Source organism: Strongylocentrotus purpuratus, unplaced genomic scaffold, assembly GCF_000002235.5.
Source record: "Strongylocentrotus purpuratus isolate Spur 01 unplaced genomic scaffold, Spur_5.0 spur5_scaffold_6, whole genome shotgun sequence".
NCBI lineage: Eukaryota > Metazoa > Echinodermata > Echinoidea > Camarodonta > Strongylocentrotidae > Strongylocentrotus > Strongylocentrotus purpuratus.
In genome coordinates, this window is record NW_022145612.1 from 11106344 (window position 1) to 11132137 (window position 25794).

Sequence of the window (25794 nt, forward strand, 5' to 3'; positions counted from 1 at the left end):
AGAGTACCGGTATATGCTACCTTAATTATTTTCTTTCCTAACCCAATGGATCGTGTCGGGTTGAAAGTAAATAATATCTGTCACTCTGTCCTAACATGGCGTTGCCAAAGTAGGCATATATGAAACATAATAAATTTTCTCCACGATTCTACGTCAAGAATAAAGATTAAGATATTAAGTCGTTTCATTTTCAGTCCGGTCTGACAAATTTGTTAAATACCGTTCAAAGCAATGATCAATGACTGGGTTAAATCCAATTACAATTGTCAAACTAAGCGGGGAAATGTGAAACTCATATCTTCCTGATGTAAGTATTACTGCCTATTATCATAAGAAATTTAAATAGGTTCCCAATAATTATAAATTCGAATGGCAAGAAATCGATTTTCCTTTTTTCACTGACGAGGAGAACAATGGTCGCAAAACTTTCCTTTGGAACATTTCTGAAACAAAAAGTAATTTCACTTCTTCATTTTTATGATTTATACATCATCGATGAATATCGGTTTTTAAAGATTCATCAAAAATATCTGACCATTTATTTATTAAACAATTAAATAAGGTTAATAACGACTATATAATTATGATCACCAACGAATTCAATGTTACCAAGTGGGTGCCTTTATCTGGACAATAGTTGTCACGAGGGGTAATTTACAAACGCGGGGCTTATGAGTCCCAAACTGAATGATAAGATAGAAAAGTAAGACAGTCAGAAGCAACACAAAATGACTGATAGGTTTTTAAAGATAGGGAGAGAGAGAGAGAGAGAGAGAGAGAGAGAGAGAGAGAGAGAGAATGTCATCAAAGGGGATGGACGGAAAATAAAGAGAAGTATCCTTCCTGCACCACTTAATTAGTGGTCACGTTAATCTTAATCTCATTTTTGCTTTATGATTCACTTTTTTCTTATTAAGGTCTTTTGTACTATGACTAGTACAGGTAAAACAAATGAGGACAAGTGAAAGTTTATTTTGATCAGTGTGTGCACAGGTGTTTGCATAACTCACTGGCGTACTGGTGGGGGGGGGGGCGCTAGCCCCCCTCCCCCCAAATAAAATTGAACCATGACTTATTTTCAATTCCATAAACAAGTGATGTATAAATGTTCGTGATATCCCATGATTTCCAACAAAATGCGCGTTTCTCCATTTCTGTTGCAAACTGACACGTTCCCAAATGGCCAGGAAGAGCATATGTTCTTTTAGCCGTGGCCACTAACAGTAACTCTAGTAAAATATTCTTTCCAGAAGCAACTGTGACAAGCACTGTCGGGCGTTCCATACTTACATTATGTAATACTGCACATGTACCGCTAAGGGACCCAGTGGGGAAATTGAATTCAGACAAACTTAAGAGTAGTGAACGGTACAACGAATCGTCTTCTTTCTCTAATAATTTAATGAAACGGCAAAGCTTCAGCGCTTCGGGGGGAGGGGGTGGGGAAACTGGATCCAAACAAGAATTAAGAGTCGAGAACGGTACAACAGATCTTTTTCTTTTTCTAATAATTTAATGAAGTGTCAAAGTTTCCGCGCTTCGCGCGACGGGGGAGACTGAAAAATAACTTAGTTCCTGGCCCCGGGTTTATAGGGTTAAATTTGTAGACATTTGGACATTGGCATTAATATATTAATCGGTAATTGGTTGCTCGTTTTGTCGGTAATCGGTGGCCTCTACACCCTCCCCACTCCCCCACTGACAAATATCTAGCGACGCCCCTGATAACGACAAAGTTTATACACTCTAAAGTCTAAACAAAATTTGCAAGTACTACTGATTAAGTACCGGACCACCGTCTCTGTGCATTGTGCGGCATCAAAGCATATACAACGTCTCAAGACGTGACTTCTATTAACTTCTCACCAATCAGAAGGCCTCGTTTTTTTTCTTCCAGGAAGTGCCGGTGGACATTAATGCGCCAAATGTGGTTCTCAAATTGCAAAAGATCCCTACTCTTGGAAGGGGTAGGAGAAAGCAATTTTACGTCATATTACTCCAGGAAGTGCCTGAAAATGCGTCTAATTTGGTTCTAAAATTGCAAATGCTTTTTACTCTTGGAGGGGGCCAGAACCCCCTCCCAGACCCATCCCCGCTTCGGGTCGCTCCGCTCCCTCGCCGCTAAAGCCTCTTGCTGTCGCTTCATCTTTTTACATATATTTAACCCCATGCCATTTTGTGCCCCCCCCCCGGTAAGAAATTCCTGGATCCGCCACTGATGCCCATACCCCTTGAGCTTTGGGGGCTCCGCCCTTAGACCCCACTTTGCGAAACGTTCAGCGGGGCCTGCATGTTAGAGTGGGGTGCTGCAGATTTTTTTTTGTCAGCCCCCCCCCCCCCCAAAAAAAAAAAAGAAAAAAGTTTTTGCTCATTACGCCACTGGCATAACTCATATACTCATAGGTGTTATATATTTCGTGTATATAGTTATATATTTACTTACAACATACATATTTCAATGACATGGTGGTGAGATGATGGTTTAATTATGGTGTATTGAACAGAGCCAATCTCGACTAGCCTTTTTAAATTTTCCGGGTTCCATTTACCCAATACAAATTTGAGGTCTATAAAATAAGTTACAATCTTTCCTAAATAATATTTTCCTTGTTTATTTTCGATTAAACACAGCCATACTCTATTACGCAATCATACATACTGCGAAGAGCTAGAGGTCCATGCATGGGTATGTGTACGAATTATTCTGTGCTGTGAGTACGACGAGTGTCGAGATTTTGATGTAAATTGACGTAAAACTCCCGGATAAAGATGGATGAACAAGACAATACAGATGACTTGAACATTGCCACAGTATGTGCAACTGTAAATTCGGGTTTCGAGCATTTAGCGACCCAAGAATGTATCGAGAAATTGGGTTCCAGCTCCAGCTCAAGAACTTTGAAGAAATTCCGAGGACGAATCATATTTGAGCTCCCTGTCCAGGATATTGAAAAGGTGCGTGATTCTCACTCATTAGCATGATTAGTACATTACTTGTTAGTATTGAATTTAATTAAAATTAAAAATCGGACTGGTTAGTAAAAATATTGTTACGTTATCTATGTGACTCCAGTGTGGAGATACCCTACTCTAACACACCAAAATTTATCTAAAATATCTTCCACGATTGTTCAAATAACGGTCATGATTTAAAATATGTTAGACTTAGACCTATCTTTCTTGCCATCTTTTTTTGAGTTTTTTTTCCTAAGAACTAATTAAGACATTAGTAGACCTATACGCTTTCTCACAGGTTTCACTGCAAACCCCCGCACAATACAAGTGCATACTGAGCTAGACAGAAATAACCGTCTGATATGGGTCATTTCTTTAATAAAACTGACATTTGTTGACATTCCCGATATATCTAAAGAGGCGGTCAGAGGAGCCAGATGCAATCTCAGCGGAACATCCGTCAATATCAGAGACTGAAGCTTTCAGTCTACTACTGAGCTAGCTGATGGTGGTAGCCTGCATGAAGTTAGCAACCGTAATGGGGATCTGAGACGAAAGATAATAGTTGGAAATGTATTAAATAAAATGAAATGGTCTTGATAAAATTTCAAAGAGGTGTTGTTATTTATTATTATGTTATTATTATTGTGTTGTGTGGGGGGGGGGGGTACCTTTATGAGATAAAGAAAAAACAAAACCATAACTTCAGTCGGACCTATCATAGTCAAGAAAGAGTAGGGAAATATGATTGGCGTAGCCAGGTCCGACTGAAATTATAATTCTGTTTCTCTCTTTATTTAATACAGAGCCTGTATTAGGCTAGACCGAAAACGTCAGTCTCTCTTATCATCGGTTGTTCCACTGAGACTACGTCTGGCTCCACTAGACCTCCGATTATAGAGACTGAAGACAGTATGGCCTATCGGGACTGTACGGGACTGTACGGGACTGTACAGAACAAATGGTTCGGTTCGACCGGACCGCGATGAATGAGATATGCAACAAGATTTTCACTCTTTACATCCTCATAACTGCTGCAATTATAATCAAAATTAAAAATAACATATATATAGCTTATTTGAATTACGATAGCTTGCTCATTTAGATCCTAAATTAATGATTTATCCGAACGTCCAATAGCTACCGTAGCTATGTACGAGTCAGCCCGGCTTGACCAACGAACTCCCACGAAACGAGTGCTCTGATTGGCCATTGGCTATGTTTTGGTAGGTTGAACCGGAAATATATCGGCCGCCGGGTAATAGTTTGAATGCATGAACGTACTGCTTCGCGGTTCTGAGATAAAATTGGATAACTCATAATAAGTAAGTCCGTAAATTTCACATTCTATAATAGGTTAGCAAATTTTGAAAACTGTAAATAGGAGGTATATATACCGACCTAATTTACATCTGATTTAGAAATCAGAAAATAAGATCTAAATAAAGAAAATCGGGGGAGAAATGTCGGGAACAAAAAGATGTTCCGCTGTGCCCTCGATTACCCCCATGGTACGAGATCTCTGGGTTGCCGTCTGTATTTGGGAATGTCAACAAATGTCAGTTTTATAAAAGAAATGACCAAATCAGACGGTTATTTCTATCTAGTATTAGGCGAGCCCGCCCCGCCCCCTCATGCCCCGGCATGCTGTAAGAAGGTGAATGAAATGGGAACATGAGCTGGAAAAATGAATATGCAAATGAAGAATCCAAACTTGTAAATGAATATGTAATAGTGGATTATAGGATATGGAAGAAGGCAAGTAGTAGCCATGATATTTAATAGCTGAAATGAGACAAATATAAACTCTTACATTACTTTCTGAATTTAGAATCCATAACATGTTTGATGTCAAGAACAGACAAGATGATAAGCTGATCAGGCTCTTTGCTTACAATCAATACTGGAGCCGAGATAAACTTGACTCTTAATCATTTTGATGTATGATAATTATTGATTTAATTAGTGAGATGTAAAATTGTCTTCTCCTACAAATTAAGTCTGACGGACCCTCTTGTGAGTTTGAGTCATGGATACGCGTCAGTAAAACCCTAATTACTCGTACATACAATCTAATTACTATTCTGAGTATTCTCCTATATGTTAATAGTAATGTCTCTCAATATTTAGATGTCATGTGATAGAGAGTGATATGTAATAATGTAATATAAATTTTGGTGTTCTTTGTTTGCTTATTTCAGGCAACTCAACTGAGATCAGTGGATAACTTGTCAGTTGTTCTCAATCATATCAAAGATGTTGATTTGCATCAAGAAAAGGTGAGAATTTGTTTTGGTATTACCTCGTGTTGCAGAGAGATAAATACAGGGGGATAAATAAACCCATCCAAGGCATCCATATATGGTGCCTCATGGGGTTGACACAAAATATGTTAAGAAACAATAAATATCAACATCTATGCAGAGTGCATGGTAGGATATTCATGAATGTTATAGAAAGCCTTGAAGATGATGGTTTTCCTCCATCCTATACTAACTGTTTTTATTAATTGGAATTGAAAAGCTTTTCATCATTCGTTTCCAAGAAATACCTGCGTGTTTGGAAAAGCTTAAGCTTGCATGTGACTTTGTGCATCACCCTATCATGTCCATATCTGCTAAGGTCATGACCTTGTCAAATTCATCCACCTGTTGTCTAGGCTGTGAAATGTTTGGGCTATCAGACCACGTTTTGCTCGTATATCCATGATCAGACAGATGGATGTGAACCTTTCCGATCAGACTAACGTAAATAAACTCTATCCTTCCGTTTTCTGTATGAGATAACATCTTGTTCTTGCATATGTTCTCCTTCATTGATACAGCACATATATAGGTATATTAACTCTTTATGCATGCATCTTCATATTTGTCTAAGTATCTGTAAAAATTAATAAGTTTTCATAATATTCAATGTTAAAGTTATGTGAAAATTGTTATTCATTTGAGCCAGATAGACCAGGCAGTACAATGGTGTGGTGAAAAGCTATCTAATACTCTCACTAGTTTTTTTTGTAAGTACATGTAATGCAGGGCTCAAATTAATTGTTTGTCCACGGGGGCTCTACCCCCCCCCCCAAAAAAAAAGAGCCCCCGTGAGCCTTCTCACGGGGGCTCTTTTATTACTGACGGGGGCTCTTTTTTATACAAATATCCATTGAATTGGTCGTGAGCAACCTGACGGGGGCGATTATGTAGCTCACGGGGGCGAATCGCCCACCGCCCCCGTGTATTTTGAGCGCTGATGTAATGACAATAATAATAGCTCGTTCTTATATAGCACTTTTCAGGACCGCAGACCCTCTCAAAGCGCTTGTAAGTGTCCATATTAAATATGCATGGCAATATCTGTAATAAATACAGATATATTGGCACATACATCAACATTTATCTTGATAGTGACGGTTAAATCTCAGTGTTTCAATGTCAGTGGTATCAGTTACGTAATGACAAAATATATAAACAGTTGACATGTCTAATAACCTCAGTGTGAAAAAAGTGAAAAACTATAAATATGGGATAATAATTATATGGTGTTCATACCAAACTATATGGTATTCGGTAACCAGAATTTATATCTTAAACATACAACTTGTGAATTACAGGTTTTTTTCTTCTTTTTTTCTTCTTCTTTTTAGGAAAAAGTAGTTGATGAACTGTGTCAGAAAATCCTGGAAATGAATTGGAAGTTAGCCTTGGACACCTGGAGACATTTCACAAAATCCGAACTCTGTCTGGACCCTCTTCCTGGAAAACTATCCTCCTCAAAGCCTGCACCACACCAAGATATGGAGACAGAATCAGAAGTGAACACAAAGGACAAGAGCGATGACAGTCCAGGAGAAGTGCCTCTAGGAGAAGAGGTCACTGCCGAACGTCCAACATTTCGCGTGACCTGCACTCGCACAGGAGAGAAACACGACTTTAGCTCCAGGGATGTGGCCCCTGCAGTAGGTTCCTTAATCAATGAGGCTTTTGGATGGCCAGTGAAGATGAAGGACTATGACATCGAGGTGGTGGTTAATATTCTGGAGGACTCGACCTTGGTGTCTATTAGCTTGACTAAGGAGTCCTTGCATAGAAGGAACATTACTCACTTTGGTATTACAACTCTCAAGTCTACAATTGCATACTGTATGCTTAGGTTAGTGAAATACACATTTGTCGAAAAAAAAATCCAAATAGATTTTAACAAATCTGTACCCCCAGATATGAAGGGAATATTCACTTTCAATTAGGTTGTAATGTGGTAAACCAGCGCATTGGGCCACATTACGTGTACGTTTAATTTTTCACTTTTATTAAGAAAGTCTGAGAGCAGCACTAATATTTTGTCCATTTGAAATCATGATTAAAAGTGGCAGCTCATCCCCATTTTTAACCTAGTAGTGATGTATCACGTTTGGAGGATTAATAAGTAAATGAGGAATATCATGTCAGTAATGAGTTTTAAAAAGTACCTTAAGTGCAGTTAAATAAATAGTGTAGGGAGAGAGGTGTTCTAGGCACCCCCCTCCTGATTTGTCCTGAAAGAAATATGTGTACACCAAGTCTAATTCTAAGTGTTTCTAACCCTACGCGTGCATCATGAATCAGGATAGTGGTTTGATTTGTTTTTCTCTTCTCAGATTGGCTCAGCCCAAACCAGGGGAGATCATCATGGATCCTATGTGTGGTGTAGGGGGTATCCCTCTTGAGGTAAGAGTAAACATTCATTTTATTATTGAATTTGAACAAAAATGGATAAATTCTGTCCAATAAGAAAGCAAGCATATATCAATGATGGTTTTTAAAGAGTCCAATTAGGGGGGCTTAAATCCTTTTCTCATAGATCAATTTGCTTTCAATACCTTCAAGTTCATGAAAATATTCATCACTAATCCAGACATCTTGAAGCACATTAATAAGTTAAATATTATTGGGTACAATTTGCTATTTATGGCAAGAAAGGATTATGATAGAATATTATAAATATATATTTTTTTCCTTTCATATTGCAGGGTTTGATAGATTGGAAGTCGTGCTATGTAGTCTCAGGTGATATGAATGATGTGGCAGTAGAGAGAACAAAGGCCAACTTAGATTCACTAGCAGAAAGGAGGAGAGAGAAGCATATAGAAAGGTAAGAGTTCTTGGACCCATCACAAGAAACTACTTGTTTTGCAAATATTCCATTAAAATGCATGTTAGACATTTTATAGGATGTTAAGGAGGTTATGCTTATGAATGCCATTTTATTGCAATGGGTCAAATATTAATATCTGGTTTAAAGGTACATGTACTATGTCCCTTTTGCAGCCAACCTCAAATGCTGTAGAACTTTGCAGGAATTATGAATATGTCATGTATGTCCTATCTGTGAAATTTAAACGTTAGCAGTGTCCTCATATTCAAATTATGCAAGGAAACCCGTTTACTTGCTAGACTTCACTGTCAGACACTATTGAGTGAGTGACTGGCTTTTTTTCTTCTTTGGTAATAACATACATGAAAAGAGTTGTAAAGGGCACATGAGCAGTTGTCTACATCAATAACCCACTTCTTGTGATGGCCAATATTAAACTGATTGAATCTTTGCGCAGCATAAAACGTATGACCATTCGGTACAATTGTCTGAAAATCAAGACTATTACTTTTGGGCTCTATAGCCCTAAAGTCGATTTGACAACCAATAGTCGTTATTTTCCCACATTTTTAAGCCCCACCTTTTTTAGGGAAGTTCTAAATTAGTATTATCTTTCAAATGCAGTTGGAATTTAACTTTTTCATTTTTTTGGCCTGCAAATGGGACATAGTACCTTTAATACCAGGTACATTTTATTTTGTGTAGTCTGACGTCGTATAAGCTATGTGATACCGATTTTAAACTGAGAGCATATTTGATATGTATTTGTCTTGTATATGATAGAAAGTGCAATTTCTCTCTGAAATGTATTGTCTCAGACCTAAGATAAATGTTATCCTGCTCCATTGTTATATATTTAAAGGCGAGTGAAAATGTAGTCTCATTTGTAGGAATTGCAATTAATGGAAGGCTTCGAAAAGCAAGATATGCCGATAAAGGAAGGGTGTATATCTCTTAAGTGGAAATAAATTTAGAAAGAACTGATTTGTTTAATGTGGTCAGTGAGTTGTATCCTGGTATAGAAATAGTTGAGTTAAGGTATAAGGGTGCTACACAAAATAATGAGATGATGAAAAACTGAGAGTCAAATTTGAAAGAGCATACAATTTAAATGACAAAATCATCTTTGTTTGATCAAAATTGGTTCTGAGACGGCTGAAGTATAAAAAATATAACCATTTCTAATATTTGTGGGGCCCCACAAATATTCAATAATTTTGAACCAGCCATTGAAAAAGTAAGATAGCACCTTATTTAATGAGAAAACACTCAACTCTTTCTTCTTCATGACAGGCCTGATATAGAGAATGATGTTCTTAAATGGGATGTCACAAATCTTCCACTAAAATCCTCATCAGTAGATGTCTTTGTCACAGACTTGGTGAGTTATGAACATCTTTCTTTATTGATGATGCATGACTGTTTGCTCCAGCTGAGCACAAGTCAACTTTATTAGGCAATTTTGCAGTTTTAAGTACTCTTGAGCTACTATAAGGGCACATTTATTCTATTTATTTTACAATTACAATAATCCTCTATTAAAACTACAATATACAAAACTGAATCTGGCTCTAAATATGTTTACCATTCAAAAGCACAATTAAAAATCGTAAAATCAGATCCTCTTTCCAAACAATGCTAGAAACTCTATTTGAAGACAAACTTATGACAATCATAATCAATCTCCACAATATACAAGCGCCTGAACAAACAAAACTCTATCCAAAACACCCACACAAAAACAAAACATAACAATAGGGTAAGAAGGAAAACAGAATAAGTAACACCATGAATATATACACTTCCTCTAACTGCTCTGTTACTATTTGTGAATGGATCATGATATTTCTGTAAACAGGAAATAGTGCTTGAGCAAAAGAAACAGTTCACAGCATCTATGCAGGGGGTCCTGCAGGGGTTAAACATGGGTCAACGTTGAAAATCATGGTTGTTTGAGAGTGTAAATACAAAATTTAAACTTGATGCTGGATTTGAGGTTTTGTTTTTATTTTTAAAAAAAATCAGGTTTGACAAAGGAAGTTAGACTGAGGTCTAAGATTTGATGGCTCTTTGAGGCTGTATGTTTTGACTCATATGCACCACATTTTGATTTCCACTATCCTTCCATGTTTAAATTTATTATGCATTTGACCAATCTTTCTTCTTTCTTCCACCGTTGATGCTTACTCAACCAGCCATTTGGGAAAAGGTGAGAATTGTTCAAATTGATACTTATATTCCCTTGATGAAATTTATCAAAATCATTGACATTTATGCAGGCTTTAGAAAGGAATTATTTTACGATTCCCAAAGAAAGGAGATTATCTCTTTGATTTATCATAGATGAAATATATAAATGAAGTATGGTCCTCTTTGTTATCACGGGACTCACACAAAAAAAGGGCATGGAATATATTGACATTAATTAATTCAGGTTATCATTGAAAAGGAACATTGGTATACTTAAAATGAGGAAGGAAGGCAAAGTATGTTCATTGTGACCTCAAAATATTAGCTGAAGTGCTTTAATATCTCTATATGCCAAAGAGGAAATATGAATAGAAATTTGCTACAGGGTCAAGTAAAGTTTATGGTGTAGGGTTGAAGTGAACTATTGTGGGAGATTAACTGTGGAGCTATTGTTGCCAGAACTTTGTTGTACAACCCATTATGCTTTTGATTTTGTTTATTGTTTTCCCCTTGTAGGCTTGGTAACAGAAAGAATAACTGGTCTCTTTATCATAAATGTCTGGAAGAGATGGCCAGAGTTTGTCGTCCTGGGATTGGCCGTGCAGTGCTGTTAACTCAAGACAAGAAATGTATGGTTCAGGTGAGTTCAATTGAAAGCATTAGTGGGATGATAACGGGAAATACTAATATACAATGTGTTATCTGTGAGCATTTTGGGACCATCAACTTGTCAAGCCTAATACCTCAGTCATACCAATGAGACCAGCACCAGACCGACACCCAGCCGACACCCGGCCGACACCAGACCGACACCAGACAGATAACAGACCGAACAAACAATTACATTGATTTTGAGTCGGTCTCAAGTCGGCTTGGCAGTGTGACCAAGGTATCAATAGACTTTTAATGATGATCCTTTTTATTCTTTCTATTTTGTATGAATTTATTAAATGTACCTTGTATTTTACCCTTGAAATGCTTTGTATGTATTTGTTCAATGTTTGCATGTTTTTAAACTGAAGAATGGAAAAAGACTGAACTGAAATGTATGCGACATTTTGCAATCATATGATGGTCAATGATATTTTTGTTATGTACATGGGTCACTGCACACAGAAATATATTTTCCTCATAAAGTTAGGTTGTGTTGCTGATCCATGCCAATTTTTGTAATGTTTTAAAAATGTTTATCTTAAACTGATACACGAATCTGACCCCCTTTTACCCCTCTCTTCTTCTTTCTCTCTTTCTTCCTCTGTCTTTCTCTTTCCCTCTATATCCTTCCTTACCTTCCTTTCCCCTCTCTGTACATCTCCATCTCCTCTGTCACTCTCCCCTCTCCTCTCTCTCCCCACCCCTCTCGTCTCTCTCTCCCCCTTTTCTCCCATCTCTCTGTCTCTCTTTCTCTCTCCATCTCTCTTCCTCTCCCTCTCTCCATGTTAACCCATCAGACTTTGCAGCGATGCCATCACATATGGCGGAAGAAAACTGTCACCTTCATAAACCATGGAGGACTGAAGGCTTGTGTCTACCTTCTGCAGAGGGCAAAGGTAAAAAACGTTCGGAATAAGAAGGATGAGCAAGAAGATGGAGGAGATGTGGATGAAGATGAAGGAATGGATGAAGGAGATGATGATATAGAGGAGCAAGGTGAAATGGAAAGTACTTGAACCCTTCGATAAATAAGATTTTGTGAACCAATAATAAATGCCAAGATCAAGTGAAATTGATACTAAGATTATTTTTGAGGAGATGAGGAGTTTCTTTGGCAGCTGTGATTAATATTTTGAAATTAATCTTCTTTCCAGTTTTTTAATAGTTTTAAAAAATAATTAAAGTCCTATAGTGCATTAGGAAATAATGTTAAAAATGTATACTCAATGTCATAATTCCCCATCACCAGATGACATTATGAAAAATAAATGAATTTATAACTGTAAACCTGGACCCAACACAATACCCTCCTTACCCTAACCACCTAAACTAAGAGCCACTTAATACTCCTACGCTATAGGTTTGACAAGATAAAGCCTGAAGCAATTTCTGCCACAGCATATGTCAGATTAAAAGTATCGTATTAAAGGTTATGGAGTAGGAAATGTGTGGGAAGTAAAACAACATTTCTAATGTAAACAGGTGATCTCCAGGCACATGTTACAATCATTTTAGCCTGCCAATTTGAAAGATGAGATATGGGCATTTTGCCAGGAAACACCTGCTTTTGTATTAAAATCAGGAAGCAGGTTGCTAAAAATAAACATGATATGACAACTCGTTAAAATCTGGATTGAATTCTGGTAATAGAATAGGACTGTACATGTATATCAATTTGCATTGTTTATCATGTAGTAGATGGGTTATTTTGACCAGCAAATTGTACAAAAATATCTGCTGGAAATCCTATTCACTTTTAGGCACCATTTGATACGACATCCATACTGCACAAATGACTACATACTATTTATTTCTGTGGTTCATCTAAAACCATTTCACAGTACTTGGCTGACAGATGTTTTTTTCTGGTCATGAACATTCAGTGTGTGGTGTATTTTTCATCATTACCAGGTCTTAATTTTACCTTTAAGTAAAACACGTTAATGATTGGAAGCATTCTCACCTCACCCTAACGGGAAGGTCACTGTAGTTTTCATTGGCAATAGCTATGTAAACAAGGTTAATTGAACTCCCAGGTAAGCCTTGATAGTGGTACTTCCGCTGATGTATGCGACTGTTAACTTCCTCATAGCCAAGAGCTTGTTTACCTTTTATGCCAACAAACTACTAAAGCATAAAGACTACATTTGTATTTGATTTAATAGATTGTTTATCTTTATTTCCTTGAAATTTAAATATGCAAGGTAGAGCAGAACCTCTGTAATTTCATATTTTGGTTTTGGCAGCAGTAAATGCTTGGCAAGTCACCTGAAACATTGGAATGAAGAATGTTTCCTGGGCCAATCCGAGGTCACGGCTTGTATTTTGTCCTGTACGCTACTAACCACATGATAGATTTATAGAAAACTAGAGCCCCTTATCACAAAGGTTCGTGATCAATGGAAGATATGAAATAACGATTCTGATATGTTAATAGTCAGCCTTGTTAACAATAACCCTGTATGTGCATGCAAATATGATCTTTTTTGGGCATTACCATTTAGCAATTGATTGCAAGTTGATAGCTGTACGATGGTATATTATATATTGTATGTTGTTAATTTCATGATACTTTATAATGTACCTTATATAGGACATAGAATGACCAAGTATCTTGGACTTGCCGTTGCGAACATACAAGTACTGAACGTTTGCATTCTTCATAATTGCTAGTACCATTGTGTCGCTCAGGGTACTATAAAACTTTTTAAAACCTTGAATGGGAGGATAACATTTTTGTGCTGCAGAATATAATTTGATCTTCTTCATATTAAAAACAAAATGAAATAAATACATTTAAAAAATCCAGGATCATGATTGTGCTAGGTCGTTTGATTTTATCTGAAGATTATGTTTATGAAAGTGCCTTCCATTTTGAAGTAGTTATGCAACTTGCATTCCAGAAATTATTGAAATGAAAGAAGACTTGTTAGTCTGTATTCTTTACTGAGGCCACCCAAAGGAAACAGAAAAATATGTGGCCTCTCTATGAATCATATTTCTTCATAGAGGGAGGCCACCATATAAGTGACCACTATAGACAGGTGGACACTATATAAGTGACCGTTAAAGACAGGTGGACACTTTTACAGGTTTGACTTTCCTTGTACTTGTGTATCTATATATTTTGTTTTTCTTCAAAATAAATTTCATAGTCTAAATTACACTTCAAATTGTTATTTAAATCATTTTAGGTACTAGGCATGAAAGAAACGCTGCCAAAGTGGGATCCTTTGCAAATGAAAACATTTATTGTATTTTTGCAGATACGAAATACATGTAGCTATAAATCACACACAGTACCGGAAACATTTATTCATGTACCAACACAACATTTGCAAATACAGTTTTGAAGCTTGAATACAGGAGATCTATTATGCACAAATCTAAAAGGCCCCTGCATCCTTATATTTGAACACAGTCCTGCAAAATATTAAATGATAAAAAAGCTTATTTAATAGAATCTTTAAATACAATTTAAATCATTGAATATTTTGGCAGAATTATCAATGATTAGCTACTACCTTCGACATTATTTGTCTGCGTAACTTGCTTTCTTAGTATTATATCCTAAAATCATGAAATGATCATCATATGCATATTTCTTTTTCTTTCTTTTTCTCCCGGAAAATATAAAATATAGAGTTTAAATTCAATCTTATTTATTAATTGGCAATTGTGATGATTTTGCCATTTAGTTGGGCGGTTATTATTTCACTTCAAAGTTATCATGGAAATTTTTGCTAGATCCACTGGTCATGGATTTGATATACATCAACAGCAATGAGCATGCTTCTAATAGAACAACAATGTGAGAACTGCAGAGGATCAAACAAGCCAATAACACAACGAGCATTACTTTTACTGTTACATACTTTCAGTATTTGGCAAGACAACACAGCACAGCACCACCCGTTTGTTTCAAACACTAAAAAACCAAATAAATATTTAGCTTGAAGAAAAACATTGCTCCTTTAAACAAAAAAATTATCATCTGGAAATGGTAATGCATCTTTGGGCATTCCAAAATGAGTGGGAATAGATTTTGTGCAGTGAAACCATGACATATCTCATTCACATTGTGGCGATTACAACTATAAGATACAAATGAGCGTTTTTTCCAGATTGTGTTTGGAGAAAATCTGTGAAAAGTAATTCCTAATTATTGTACAGTGTACATGAAAATATTATTATGTTGAAAGGTTGAAAACCACATACTGGTACACTGAATACCACTACACACATTCACCAATCGCTCTGCAATCGTTAATTACAGATTATCAATCAGAATCATTTGGCAGATTTGTGTTTTTCAGAATTTTTCAGAATAATGTGTTTTGTTATACCTCGCAAAATTTAGTGAAAACTCTAGTTGGAATTCATTTTCTTATTACTACCAGGGCAGTATTCTAAGCACAATTTTATCTATATCATTTTTATTTTTTTTAATTTTTAATAATTGCTATTCTGAGACCACTTTTATCTCAGATATTACTGTTCATTTGACCTCAAAATAAGGTAACAGGCTTTTCTATCTCTCGGAGGCTCTGTACATGCGACATTTATTTTAAAGTATTCAGCTGTGATCAAAATACACAAATTAAATTGAGTACAGACTACATTGCTCAATCAACATTCTCATGGGTTACTGAGTTGTATTTCAAGATTTTTGCCAACTAATTAAATCGTACTTAAAAATGATGCTTCTAATGGTGTTCAAAAACCTATTAAAACTACCTTGGTCATTTTTCAAGAAGGTCCTAGCAAATGCTCTTATGCATTTTTAGGCATGCCTAGTGCTCTTGCACCCAAGAGACTGGCATAACATGGTTCTATTGGCTAACACCGACGGAGTGAAATCTAGATAAAGTGATTCTCAGACTACCGATACAGACTTGAAGGGTATTTTATCTGCCTGAGATAAAATCAGAGATAAAAATGAATCCTAGAATACCGCCCCTGAACTCCGGGCATCAACTACATCCTAGCTTTCCTATAAACAAAACCCCATCCTGGACTTTATTTACAACATATGTTTACGATGCATGGACATCACTCATACAATAAATAGAAATTCCATAGAAATGTGATAAAAATTTGCATACTTAAAAACATTCACAAAATTTGATAGTTGATTAATTTATCATGTATCTGTATAAATCAAGAGAGCATTCAAGGTGAATCAAGACAATCAAGGTGCATATTAAATACATTGCATTACAGTTCAGAAATAATGTAGAATTCATGTTTAGTACATTTCACACAAGCATAGTTCTTTTCTGCATCATGTTTTCTTTTCTTTTTCATGCCAAACATTTGATTTAAATAAAGGTACTATTTAACATCTTGAAGTATAAAAAAGGGAAGCAGCTTTGTTTCCAATAAAATATAAAAGAAGAGATCAAGTACACTATTTCATAGGCTAGTAATCTACCAAAATTTAAACCATGACGTCAAGTTTAAGTGCTATTCAAAATAAAGTTTCCTAAAGGAATTTAGTCTGAAGGCTTGAGGTTTCCTTTGTTAAACATATTAGACCTGTAACTGACTTAGTGTATAAAGATCGATTTGCATCCTGTGCTTTTCTATGTCCATTTTGGCAAATGCATAGAGACCATAAGGCCTGTAATTATGTACATTTCTAAAAATTATTTCACATTGCTTGCTTGTTTCTTGTAATTTTGATTTTTATGACACTACAGGATTAACCCTGAATCACATTACAAAAGATGTTGAATAGTACCTTAAGATAACATGCATCACACAAATTTGCAAAGCAAAAATTTATATATAAACTGTCAATTCATTTTATAGTGAAAATCGTTTTCTGAACTGCTAAAACAATTTTAAGTATAGTAACACACAAGAAATATAAATAACATCAATACTTAGAGAATGAATCTCATAACTGTATATATTTTACAACTCAAGGTAACAGTTTCATGAATAGTACCTACATTTATATATTAAAGCTCTATTACAAGTACTCTCTAAAAGCTCATTCCCATTTCCTCACTTAGTAACAACAACTTATAAAAATGCAGCCACTTTCTTTTAATACTTACACTGTCTTACGCATGAGATGACATCGTATAGAAATTCATTGGCAATGTTGTAAAAAGCTTAGGTAAAATTAAGTACATGTGACATTCAACATAAACCGTCGTGACAATGGACAAAATGATTACAGTACACTGTAGTAAAGACCATAATACTTGATTGTCATGAGAACTGTAATACACAAATCTCTTGAACATAGCCGTAACCCAATATACCTGTAGTCTTTCACTGCAGGTCGATTCAGTGCAATGTGTCCAATGCCACATCAACTTTTATCCATTTATTTCATCATCAAAAAAAGAAAAGTTTCTGGTCTTAATCTGATTCTTCCAGGTATCACTAACAATAATCAATGGACATATAAAGAGATCTTTTGTATTTTTGGTTGAAGTAAATGGATGAAAGACTTCTGTTCTTTTGGACTCATCGCAAGGAATCAACCTTAAGCATTTCTGCTTTAAAAAAATATCCCTCAAATAACTTCACAAGAATAGACATGCACTTTGATGCTCAAAATAATTCATGAAATTACGAGCTTCCTTGAATTGTTTCCTCTACTCTTCTGCTCCTTGCAGTGAAAAGGAAGGCAGTTTCACTGGACCGCCACAGGGCCACCAGAGGACACTTTTGAAAATCTCAATGAGCAGAGACATGTTGCAGACTCTCTGCATGATTCTTGCAAACTCCATGCCCCTACTGTGCATGAACCAGCCTTGATACTTCTATAGCACTACCCAGCAAGCCTCTTCAGAAGTGCCATCTACAGCTCAGCAATGTCATCACCGTAACATACTTTCTCAATAGCACACCATGGAATACTGTTGCTTTCATGAGGGGCACTTCTAAACAAAATAATTTTTCCTGAGGACGGACATGTAATTGTTGTTATGCTGCGTCAGACCCAGGGCGCTTGCACTAAGTGAGTTGTTAAGGGGGTCCCTACTTTTTCTCTCAGAATAAAATGAAGAACCAAATTCTGTGGTAGCTGTAAGAAGAAAAGAAATTTAAATATGAAATTGTAGTGCATTTATTACGTCATAAATACATTTAACTAATATACATTAAACAGGTTTCGGTGTTTCCATTTACGATCATTAACTCTTTACATTTACCGCTAAGATAGCATCTTGTCATGATTTATGATACATATATTCTAAAATATGACTTTCAGATTTGATGTATGATCAATATGATGGTATGAAATAAACTTCAGATCTTTCCTTATATAGCTTTTTTGAATAATTCAAAATAATGTATGGGTTCTAGCATCTTCCTGGTTTTCAGCATCACTAAATAATACAAGAATTTTAGATAAACTCACCTGCTTGCAAATGCCTTTCAATGCTCTTATCCAATTCTGATCGAACCTAAATTCAAGAAAGATATGTATATTGTTAATCCCTGCTAATCATTGCCTTTAAAACATGAGCCTTTTTCAAAGATTTCAAAATTTCATGAGGTCTCTTGTGGACTGAATAGTTTGCTAGGTATGATTTTACTAGATATGGTTTACCCCATGCAGTACATTGTGCCATTCTTGAAAAAGAGCCATTTAAATGTAACTAATCATTAAAACCTCTAAATTGGCAACATAGTATAAAATATGAAATCACTATTTTTGTGTATCAATTTGCAACTTTTTTCGGGGGGGGGGGGTTGGGGAGGGGAGGGGGTAAATTTTGCAATTTCCTTTCACATAGGTTTATTCAGAGTAATATTTTACAAACTTTGAAGAAGTGGAAAATGAGATTAATTGCATGCTGTCAATTTGAGGAGGGAAAACTCACTTAACTCTTAGCTGCGATGGGTTAGTATGGACACTGATAAGATTGTTAAAAACATACTTGGTGGCTGTAATTTACCTTTTCTGTGATTGGATCCACACCAGTAACAGGGCTAGATGCTCTTCCCCTAGGAGATGTTTTAGATGGGGTGAGATCAAGACTGCTGGCTCTGGTGTGCTTTGTCTTATGTCTATCCATACTGGGCAAAAAAAGAGGAATCAAGAGACGAGAATAGAAAGTTCACTATCAGTGTTAGAATGTCTAAATGCTTAAACACCACATGTACAGTTTAAAAAAAAAATAGCTTCTTCATATTCCTAATCAGGTAATATCATCTCTTTGGAGCCAAAAGGGCATTAAGTCTGTGTTAAAGTGAACGAGTTGATACCCTTCTGGTTCCAAACAGACGATATACTTGAGTGGGAAAACAAATGAACATGGATGTTGCATTATGTATCTTGGAGATAAGTGACTCCGTTGGGAATAATTGCACATTTACAACATAGGTAATATTTGTCAATAATCAATGTATTTGACTATGACCAGAAAACAAATGGGGTGTTTGGCAGAACTGTCATGGGGTTATTTGGTATAGCCTTGAGGTAAGTCAAAGTGTCAAGTTTTATAATAGAGTATTCAAATTAGCAGCAATAATGACTGAATTGTCATTTAAGTTCATGTGTCAATCAAAGGTTCATGAAAATGGATATCATACAGCAACACAGAAGAAGCAAGACAATTTTAATAAATGACAAGATTTAACTTACGTCATTCTTGTTGTTAGATCAACTAGTCTGTTCTGAGTCCTATCCAAGTCTGCTCTGAGCCTCTCACGAGTTTCAACCTCTCGACGATGAAGTTCCTAATCGATAAGAAATGGGAAAATAACATGAGGGTGGAAATTCTGGCACTAGATATTGTAGTGTGCAAATCTGGTGAGATCATTCTTTACTTGGGTCTTATACGCCTGCCGTTGGGATGAGTCTGGTTACAAATGTCAAATATTTTTCTCAGTTTATACATCCATATAGAAGATCAATTTGTAAGGATGAAAGGCTATCCTTTTGTTGATGAAATGTTTAATATACAACATGCTTCCCAAAGCGAACATTCAATAAAATAACTACAACATGAAAACAAACTCCTTCAGGAATCTTTAAAAATCCTGTATTTTTGCTCCTTGTAGTCCTTTCGTGGTTGATCATACTGACCTTAAATCTTGCCACTTCTGTCTCCTGTGTTGCCTTCTGGGTTTGTAGCTCATGAATGGTGGACCTCAGCTGACTGGTTTCTGTCTGTTATCAGAAAGCAATTAAATTTACACATGGTTTTCATCTTAGGGATTATCATATAGACAAGAATAGAGCTATTTAATAGAGCTACAATACAGATTCATAAGATGATTTCTTGATTCAGTTTTAACAAAAGTTATATACTTAGTCTTTATTTCATACTCCTATGCAAATCTTTAAGCAGAGAGAATAATTGACAATGGGATAGAAAGAAGAAACAACTAAGTGAGAGAAAAGAGTGTATGAAACTCAGGAAGAGAGAATAAAAAATGGTGACACAACTACAAGGGAGAGAAAGAAATATGAAGTGAAGGTGAAATCTAAGACATTTAACATGGACTGGGAGAGAGACAGAGGCAGAGACATGCAGAGAGACAGAGAGAGAGAGGCAGAGAGAGAGAGAGAGATAGAGAGGGCATAGAGAGATATTCTGGAAGGAAAATATACATCTCCTGATTCGTACCTTGAGATTAGTAATGGTATCCTCTATTTCCCTCTTGGCTTCCTCCTCTCCAGACTGTCTTATCTGATCCAGTTGATCTCGAGCCGCACTCTGAATCAAACAAGATGATCAAGATACACGATAATATCTAATCAATCAATATATAAACATCACATATTCTAGAAAAATGTATCTTTCCTGATAAATAATAATAGTTTGTTCTTATATAGCACATTTTAGGACCACAGGCCCTCTCAAGCGCTTTACAGATATATTATTACCCCGGTCATCGGATTCACGCTGACCCGCACACAATGTATGCACATTCTCTACTCGCTGGGGAGCATTTTAGCCAGGCGTCATTTTTACAAGCGCACACTTGCTCATCTAACCACATTAACTTTTGAATCCTACCGGGTACCCATTTAACACTTGGGTGGAGAGTGGCAAATGTAGATCAATGTCTTGTCAAAGGATATAAATCCATAGTCTGGCAGTCATTGTATGTACTATATTTCCACAGCATCCTGCCATCCCCCCCCCTGAATGAAAGAGTGAAAATGTTACACATCAAATTGATACTGAGCCACAATAGAGCCACATGATAAAGATGACCTCAATCAATATCATGTTATATATCTAATTGCAATATAACACTGACCTGCTGTTCTAGGTATGCATTCACTTGCTCCAGTTTCTGGTTGATTTCAGATCGTGCCTGGTGATAGAGATGAAGCAGAGTCAAGGTTAAAAGCCATTTTACAGATTATAGCATTACTAATTAGTATATCAGTATACTTCGCTAATCACACTTATCGTTTTACATATTACAGGACAATGGATAGTACCTTGTGGGTTTGATAATCATTCAGAATCAGTAGGGGACATTGAAAGGACAGAAAGATATCATTGATGAAATTTAGTATAATTCAATTGAATAATAAAGTTATACATTTCTTAAATTACCTTTTGTCAACTTTTATATAGTATTAAAAAGTGTTAAACTGAGTATGCAACTGATTTATGAGAATGTGCCTACCTTTGCATCAAGTTCTAGCTTGTATCTATCTACCTCTCCTTTCTCAACATAATTGTGTTGCATTGACATCTGTAAAGTAAAGAAGGATTGATCCAGTTATATGCATACAATATATAAAGCTATCAATTTCAACTATCAAGTAACTCACCCTTTATAGTGCACATAAATTTTTGGTAAGATCTTTCAGTTATGCTATGTATTTTATTCCTGAATATCTATCACACTTCTAAAAGCAAATATGTCCCTACTAGCTCTTTAATACTCAGAATAGCACAAAGGAGAGCCACATAAACTTTCTTTTGAACACAACATATATCAAGCAAAGAACTAAAGTATCAAATAGCATAACAAATCATTTAAGTTTGTAAATAAAACTAATTGGAAAAAAGTAAAATACATGTATGAATAAAGAAAAGAATATATCAACATTATAAACTTCAAACTTGTAACATTGAACGTCATGTTAATATAGGAGAGTATGTGCAATGAAAACATCACAAACACAACTGAAATGAATCTGTTCTTGATAAACCACCAAAGGGCTGATGGGTGAGAAGGTGCTATAGGAAAGGTATGGTAGGTGAGAGAAGTAGAACATTATTGCAGCCCTTAAAAGTAAAGAAATGAAGGACTACAAGGATGATGGATAATGAGGTTAGAGAATAAACAGTATTAATAAGACTGAAATATGTTTATTGTAGAGGTGCATAAAACACTATTAATCATATAGTTATGTACATTCATAGGAAGAGGAAACATTATGTAAATAAGGAGAGAGAGAGAAGGAGGGAGAGAGGGAGAGAGAGAGAGAGAGAGAGAGAGAAAGAGAGAGAGAAAGATAGTCCGAGAGATATAGAGACAGAAAAGAGAGGTAGCATCAGTAAAAAAAAAAGTGCAATAAAAAAAAAGATAAAAAAAGAGAGATATAAAGGGAGCAGAGAGAGAGGGAGAGGGACGGAAAGAGAAACACAGATAGAGAAAGAGATTGGTAGTAGCAATAAAAGAGAAAGAAGGGTGAGACAAATAAAGAGAATGAAGTGAAAAGGGGTCACAAAAGGTGTAGGAGATGTTAGTAAATTAGTGTTAACACATGGAGTACTTGTAATAAAAGAACAAAAGATATCTTGATTAAGCAACACAAGCAGATGGCAAGAATTGTACTGAAAATAAATACTTTGATTCCCACATCCGAAATGTTTAGTACCCTAAGATGGATTGACATGGAAAAAAGATGGGATTTCAATAAAAGTAAATTAATGTATGATGTTATGAATAATAGTGCCCCATCATATTTATATGATATGTTCACCCTGTCCGCCCATACTCATAGATACTCAACAAGGAATGCTGACAATTTGGGCGTCATTATTCCAAGAATTAAAACAGAATGTGGAAAACGTGCCTTCTCAGTTGATGGTGCTCTTCAGTGGAATAGCCTACCCCACTCAGTTCGAAATGCCCCGACCAAGAATAATTTTTGTTCTCTCTACTTTAAGCAGCGATCTTAAAGATAAATTTGCCTTTCTTTCTTTATTTATTTCTTTCATGAATATTTACATAAATTTCTCAATATAATAATTTGTTAAAATCTAAATAGATCATTGATAATAATCAGAGTATATTGTTATCGATTTGAAATTGCTCGTTGAAATTTATCAATCTTACTACGGCTTTGTTTCATTATTCACTCTTACTCTTTACTCACTTTCTGTTATATGTTGCTATGTATTGATGTTTTCCATGATATTTATATTGTTCAAGTAGTTTGTTTTTTCATATATGTTTATTTATGTACAGGGCCCCCTGGAAAACAGTACTTTGATTACTGACGGGGCTACCCTGTTAAAATAAAACGGAATAAATAAATAAATAAATAAATAAATAAATAAATAAACACAAAGCCAAATAATTCAGATGAAATGTTAAGAACAGCCAGATATGGACAACTTCATGAAAAAGGATGACAATATGTTGAAAAACAATGATAATTGGGCAAAATCTTACTCTTGTTTGAGATAATTCATCTTGTAACTTCCTCTTTGATCTTTCCAGCTTGTCTTTATTCTGTTCACAAAAAAAGAAAAGAAACATAATTAGTCAATCTGTACATTGACCTACATAACAAATAATAACATTGTACATAAAATTCTTTTCACTCTTTATCTCAAGGAAAAGGTGCTCTTTGAATAACTGTAATTATAATCAATCATATTGTTTAATATTGTGATGGGATCAACATATTTTACTCCACCTGAAGTATCCTACGTTGTACACCTTTCTTTTAAGTCTAAGCAGAAATCAGGATGACTAAATGTTTTTTTTTAATCTGGCGAGAATTACTTTTGCAATGAACAAGAAATAAGATGAAATAAGATGAAATTAATTCAATTTTAAATCCACTATAGCTTCTGTATGTCTCATCTTCATGAATTGTTATATTCTTTGAAAAGGTAAAAAGCTTCAATTTGTAATCAGATACATGGTCATCAAATAACATGAGGAAATAACAGCAACTTACCTTCAATGCACTCTTGGATGAATTAATTTCTGAAATAAGAATGTTCAGAGATAGTCAAATCAGTATGATACGCAAATGAAAGAATAAGCATTGCAACCCCCAATAATAAACAAAAACCTATCATTATTATTATCTTTAATAATAATAATAATAAACAATATTTATAAGGCGCTTAATACTGGTGTCTCTAAGCGCACCATATTCTGACTTAACAATTATTTACCAAAACTTATAATAAACACACAACTTATACATCTGTTCTTTATTCAATAAATCATGCATATATAATAATAAAAAATAAGATAAGAGTGAGATCAAACAAACATACATACAAGAGGTCAAACATAGGATCAAACATAGGATCGAACAAACAAAAAATAAGACGGTGTGCACCTCCTTTGACCGACTCACAACTGCAGAATATTATTTATGAATTAAAAAGGTGCGTTTTCAGCAAGGACTTGAATTGGTCGAGAGAATGAATATTATGAAAGTGCGCTGGTAATTTGTTCCAAAGGATAGGGGCATTTACTGAGAAAGCTCGGTCGCCATATTTTGTAGCGGTACGAGGTCCGAGGGTTAACTGCAAGGTTGATGATGATCGAAGAGGTCTTTAAAGGAAGTATAACTAGCTTTTGACATTTCCTATGCAGAGTTATGAAAATGAAGTTTGTTGTTGCCATTCCCTAGAAATCCCCAATGAACTGTAACCATTCTAACATGAAAAACAAACTGCCTCCATGAATGAAGATTTCTTCCATCAAGCTATAATAAATTCTTTGTGATTCATGCCACTTCTACAAGGATACCTAAGGGTAAACCCGTATTCTGCAGATGATAATTGGAGGTGGAAAGGGGAGGGGGTAGAAAACCATCCTATATGTTTGACTAACCTTGCTGCAGTCTACGATTGTCTTTCTCAAGATCCATTCTGAGAAGATTCTCTCTCTCAAGCTGCTGATTCACATCTTCCAGCTGAAAATTAAATTCACAAAAACAGAAAGGAAACATTGATAGCTTTCCAGCACCCTTTCCTAAAAAGATGTCCATCTCTCATTCTGGAGGTGCTGTAAGTACTCTCAAGATGGTATCTGCTTTTTAGATTTTCAGGGGGCTTGTATTTGTTTCTACATGTTATTGTCATATTACCTGCATGTTTGTTACATTAGAAATACATTTCAGCCCTTTGTTAAAATTCCTTTAATTATCTCTCTAAAAATACATGTCAAATAGGAGACCATAATGCAACTATAAACTACAAACTCTTTGTGTAAAATATATTTGTAAAAAATATGAGGTTTAAATAAACGCTCTTACTTGTCTCCTAATGTTAGCCATTGTTCCATCCATGTTGATTCTTTCTCTCTCAAACTCAGACTGTAAGGTGCTGATACGAAGCTCAGGAGATTCCAGTTCCTGTCACGAAAGAAAAAATATATTATTTGTCATCCTCAGTAACAAATTCCATTTCATGTTCCTACAATAATATCTTTATTATACAGGAATTCTCTCATAAAAATTTTAGTTATGAAGAAAAAACTTTGATATCATCACATCTTGTGAAATAGAACAATACTTTCCTCAATGTTAAGAATATACATAATATGTTTTCCTTTTGGCGTGGTATGTAAACAGAAAAGTATTTTCAAAATAAACTATCTGTGATTATCTCCTTGCTCCATTAATGTTGAACATTCTTCCAAATAATATTCTGGAAATGTATTTAGCATTCCAAT

The 25794-nt window shown here is 35.4% G+C and overlaps 2 protein-coding genes across 4 annotated transcripts in view; one reads left to right on the forward strand and one right to left on the reverse strand.

Annotated features, from left to right (window-relative positions):
- The first annotated feature begins 2649 nt into the window (after positions 1-2649).
- Positions 2650-14089, forward strand: LOC754105 (THUMP domain-containing protein 3). The gene is made up of 9 exons (XM_011677796.2): positions 2650-2955; positions 5157-5234; positions 6593-7098; positions 7583-7652; positions 7955-8076; positions 9373-9460; positions 10275-10288; positions 10786-10909; positions 11721-14089. The coding sequence occupies exons 1-9, from the start codon at positions 2770-2772 to the stop codon at positions 11937-11939; spliced, it is 1407 nt and encodes a 468-aa protein (XP_011676098.1). The 5' UTR covers positions 2650-2769; the 3' UTR covers positions 11940-14089.
- A 129-nt stretch (positions 14090-14218) lies between these two features.
- LOC584408 (trichohyalin) overlaps positions 14219-25794 on the reverse strand; it is a 44536-nt gene continuing 32960 nt past the window's right edge. For all 3 annotated transcript variants that reach the window (XM_030972474.1, XM_030972473.1, XM_030972475.1), the window contains 12 exons: positions 25376-25474; positions 24952-25033; positions 24059-24087; positions 23545-23604; positions 21541-21609; positions 21163-21219; positions 20523-20612; positions 19979-20062; positions 19535-19629; positions 18846-18966; positions 18305-18350; positions 14219-17968 (listed from right to left, as the gene is read on the reverse strand). In XM_030972474.1, coding sequence (XP_030828334.1) covers positions 17826-17968; positions 18305-18350; positions 18846-18966; positions 19535-19629; positions 19979-20062; positions 20523-20612; positions 21163-21219; positions 21541-21609; positions 23545-23604; positions 24059-24087; positions 24952-25033; positions 25376-25474 — 975 coding nt within the window. In that variant the 3' untranslated portion in view covers positions 14219-17825. The remainder of the gene's footprint in view (positions 17969-18304; positions 18351-18845; positions 18967-19534; positions 19630-19978; positions 20063-20522; positions 20613-21162; positions 21220-21540; positions 21610-23544; positions 23605-24058; positions 24088-24951; positions 25034-25375; positions 25475-25794) is intronic.

Bases quoted from the DNA above. Each gene is read 5' to 3' on its own strand.
- LOC754105 (XM_011677796.2), top strand. From the start codon at position 2,770: ATGGATGAACAAGACAATACAGATGACTTGAACATTGCCACAGTATGT. The intron at 2,956-5,156 runs GTGCGTGATTCT...TGCTTATTTCAG, and splicing joins CTGTCCAGGATATTGAAAAG to GCAACTCAACTGAGATCAGT. The intron at 5,235-6,592 runs GTGAGAATTTGT...TCTTCTTTTTAG, and splicing joins TTGATTTGCATCAAGAAAAG to GAAAAAGTAGTTGATGAACT.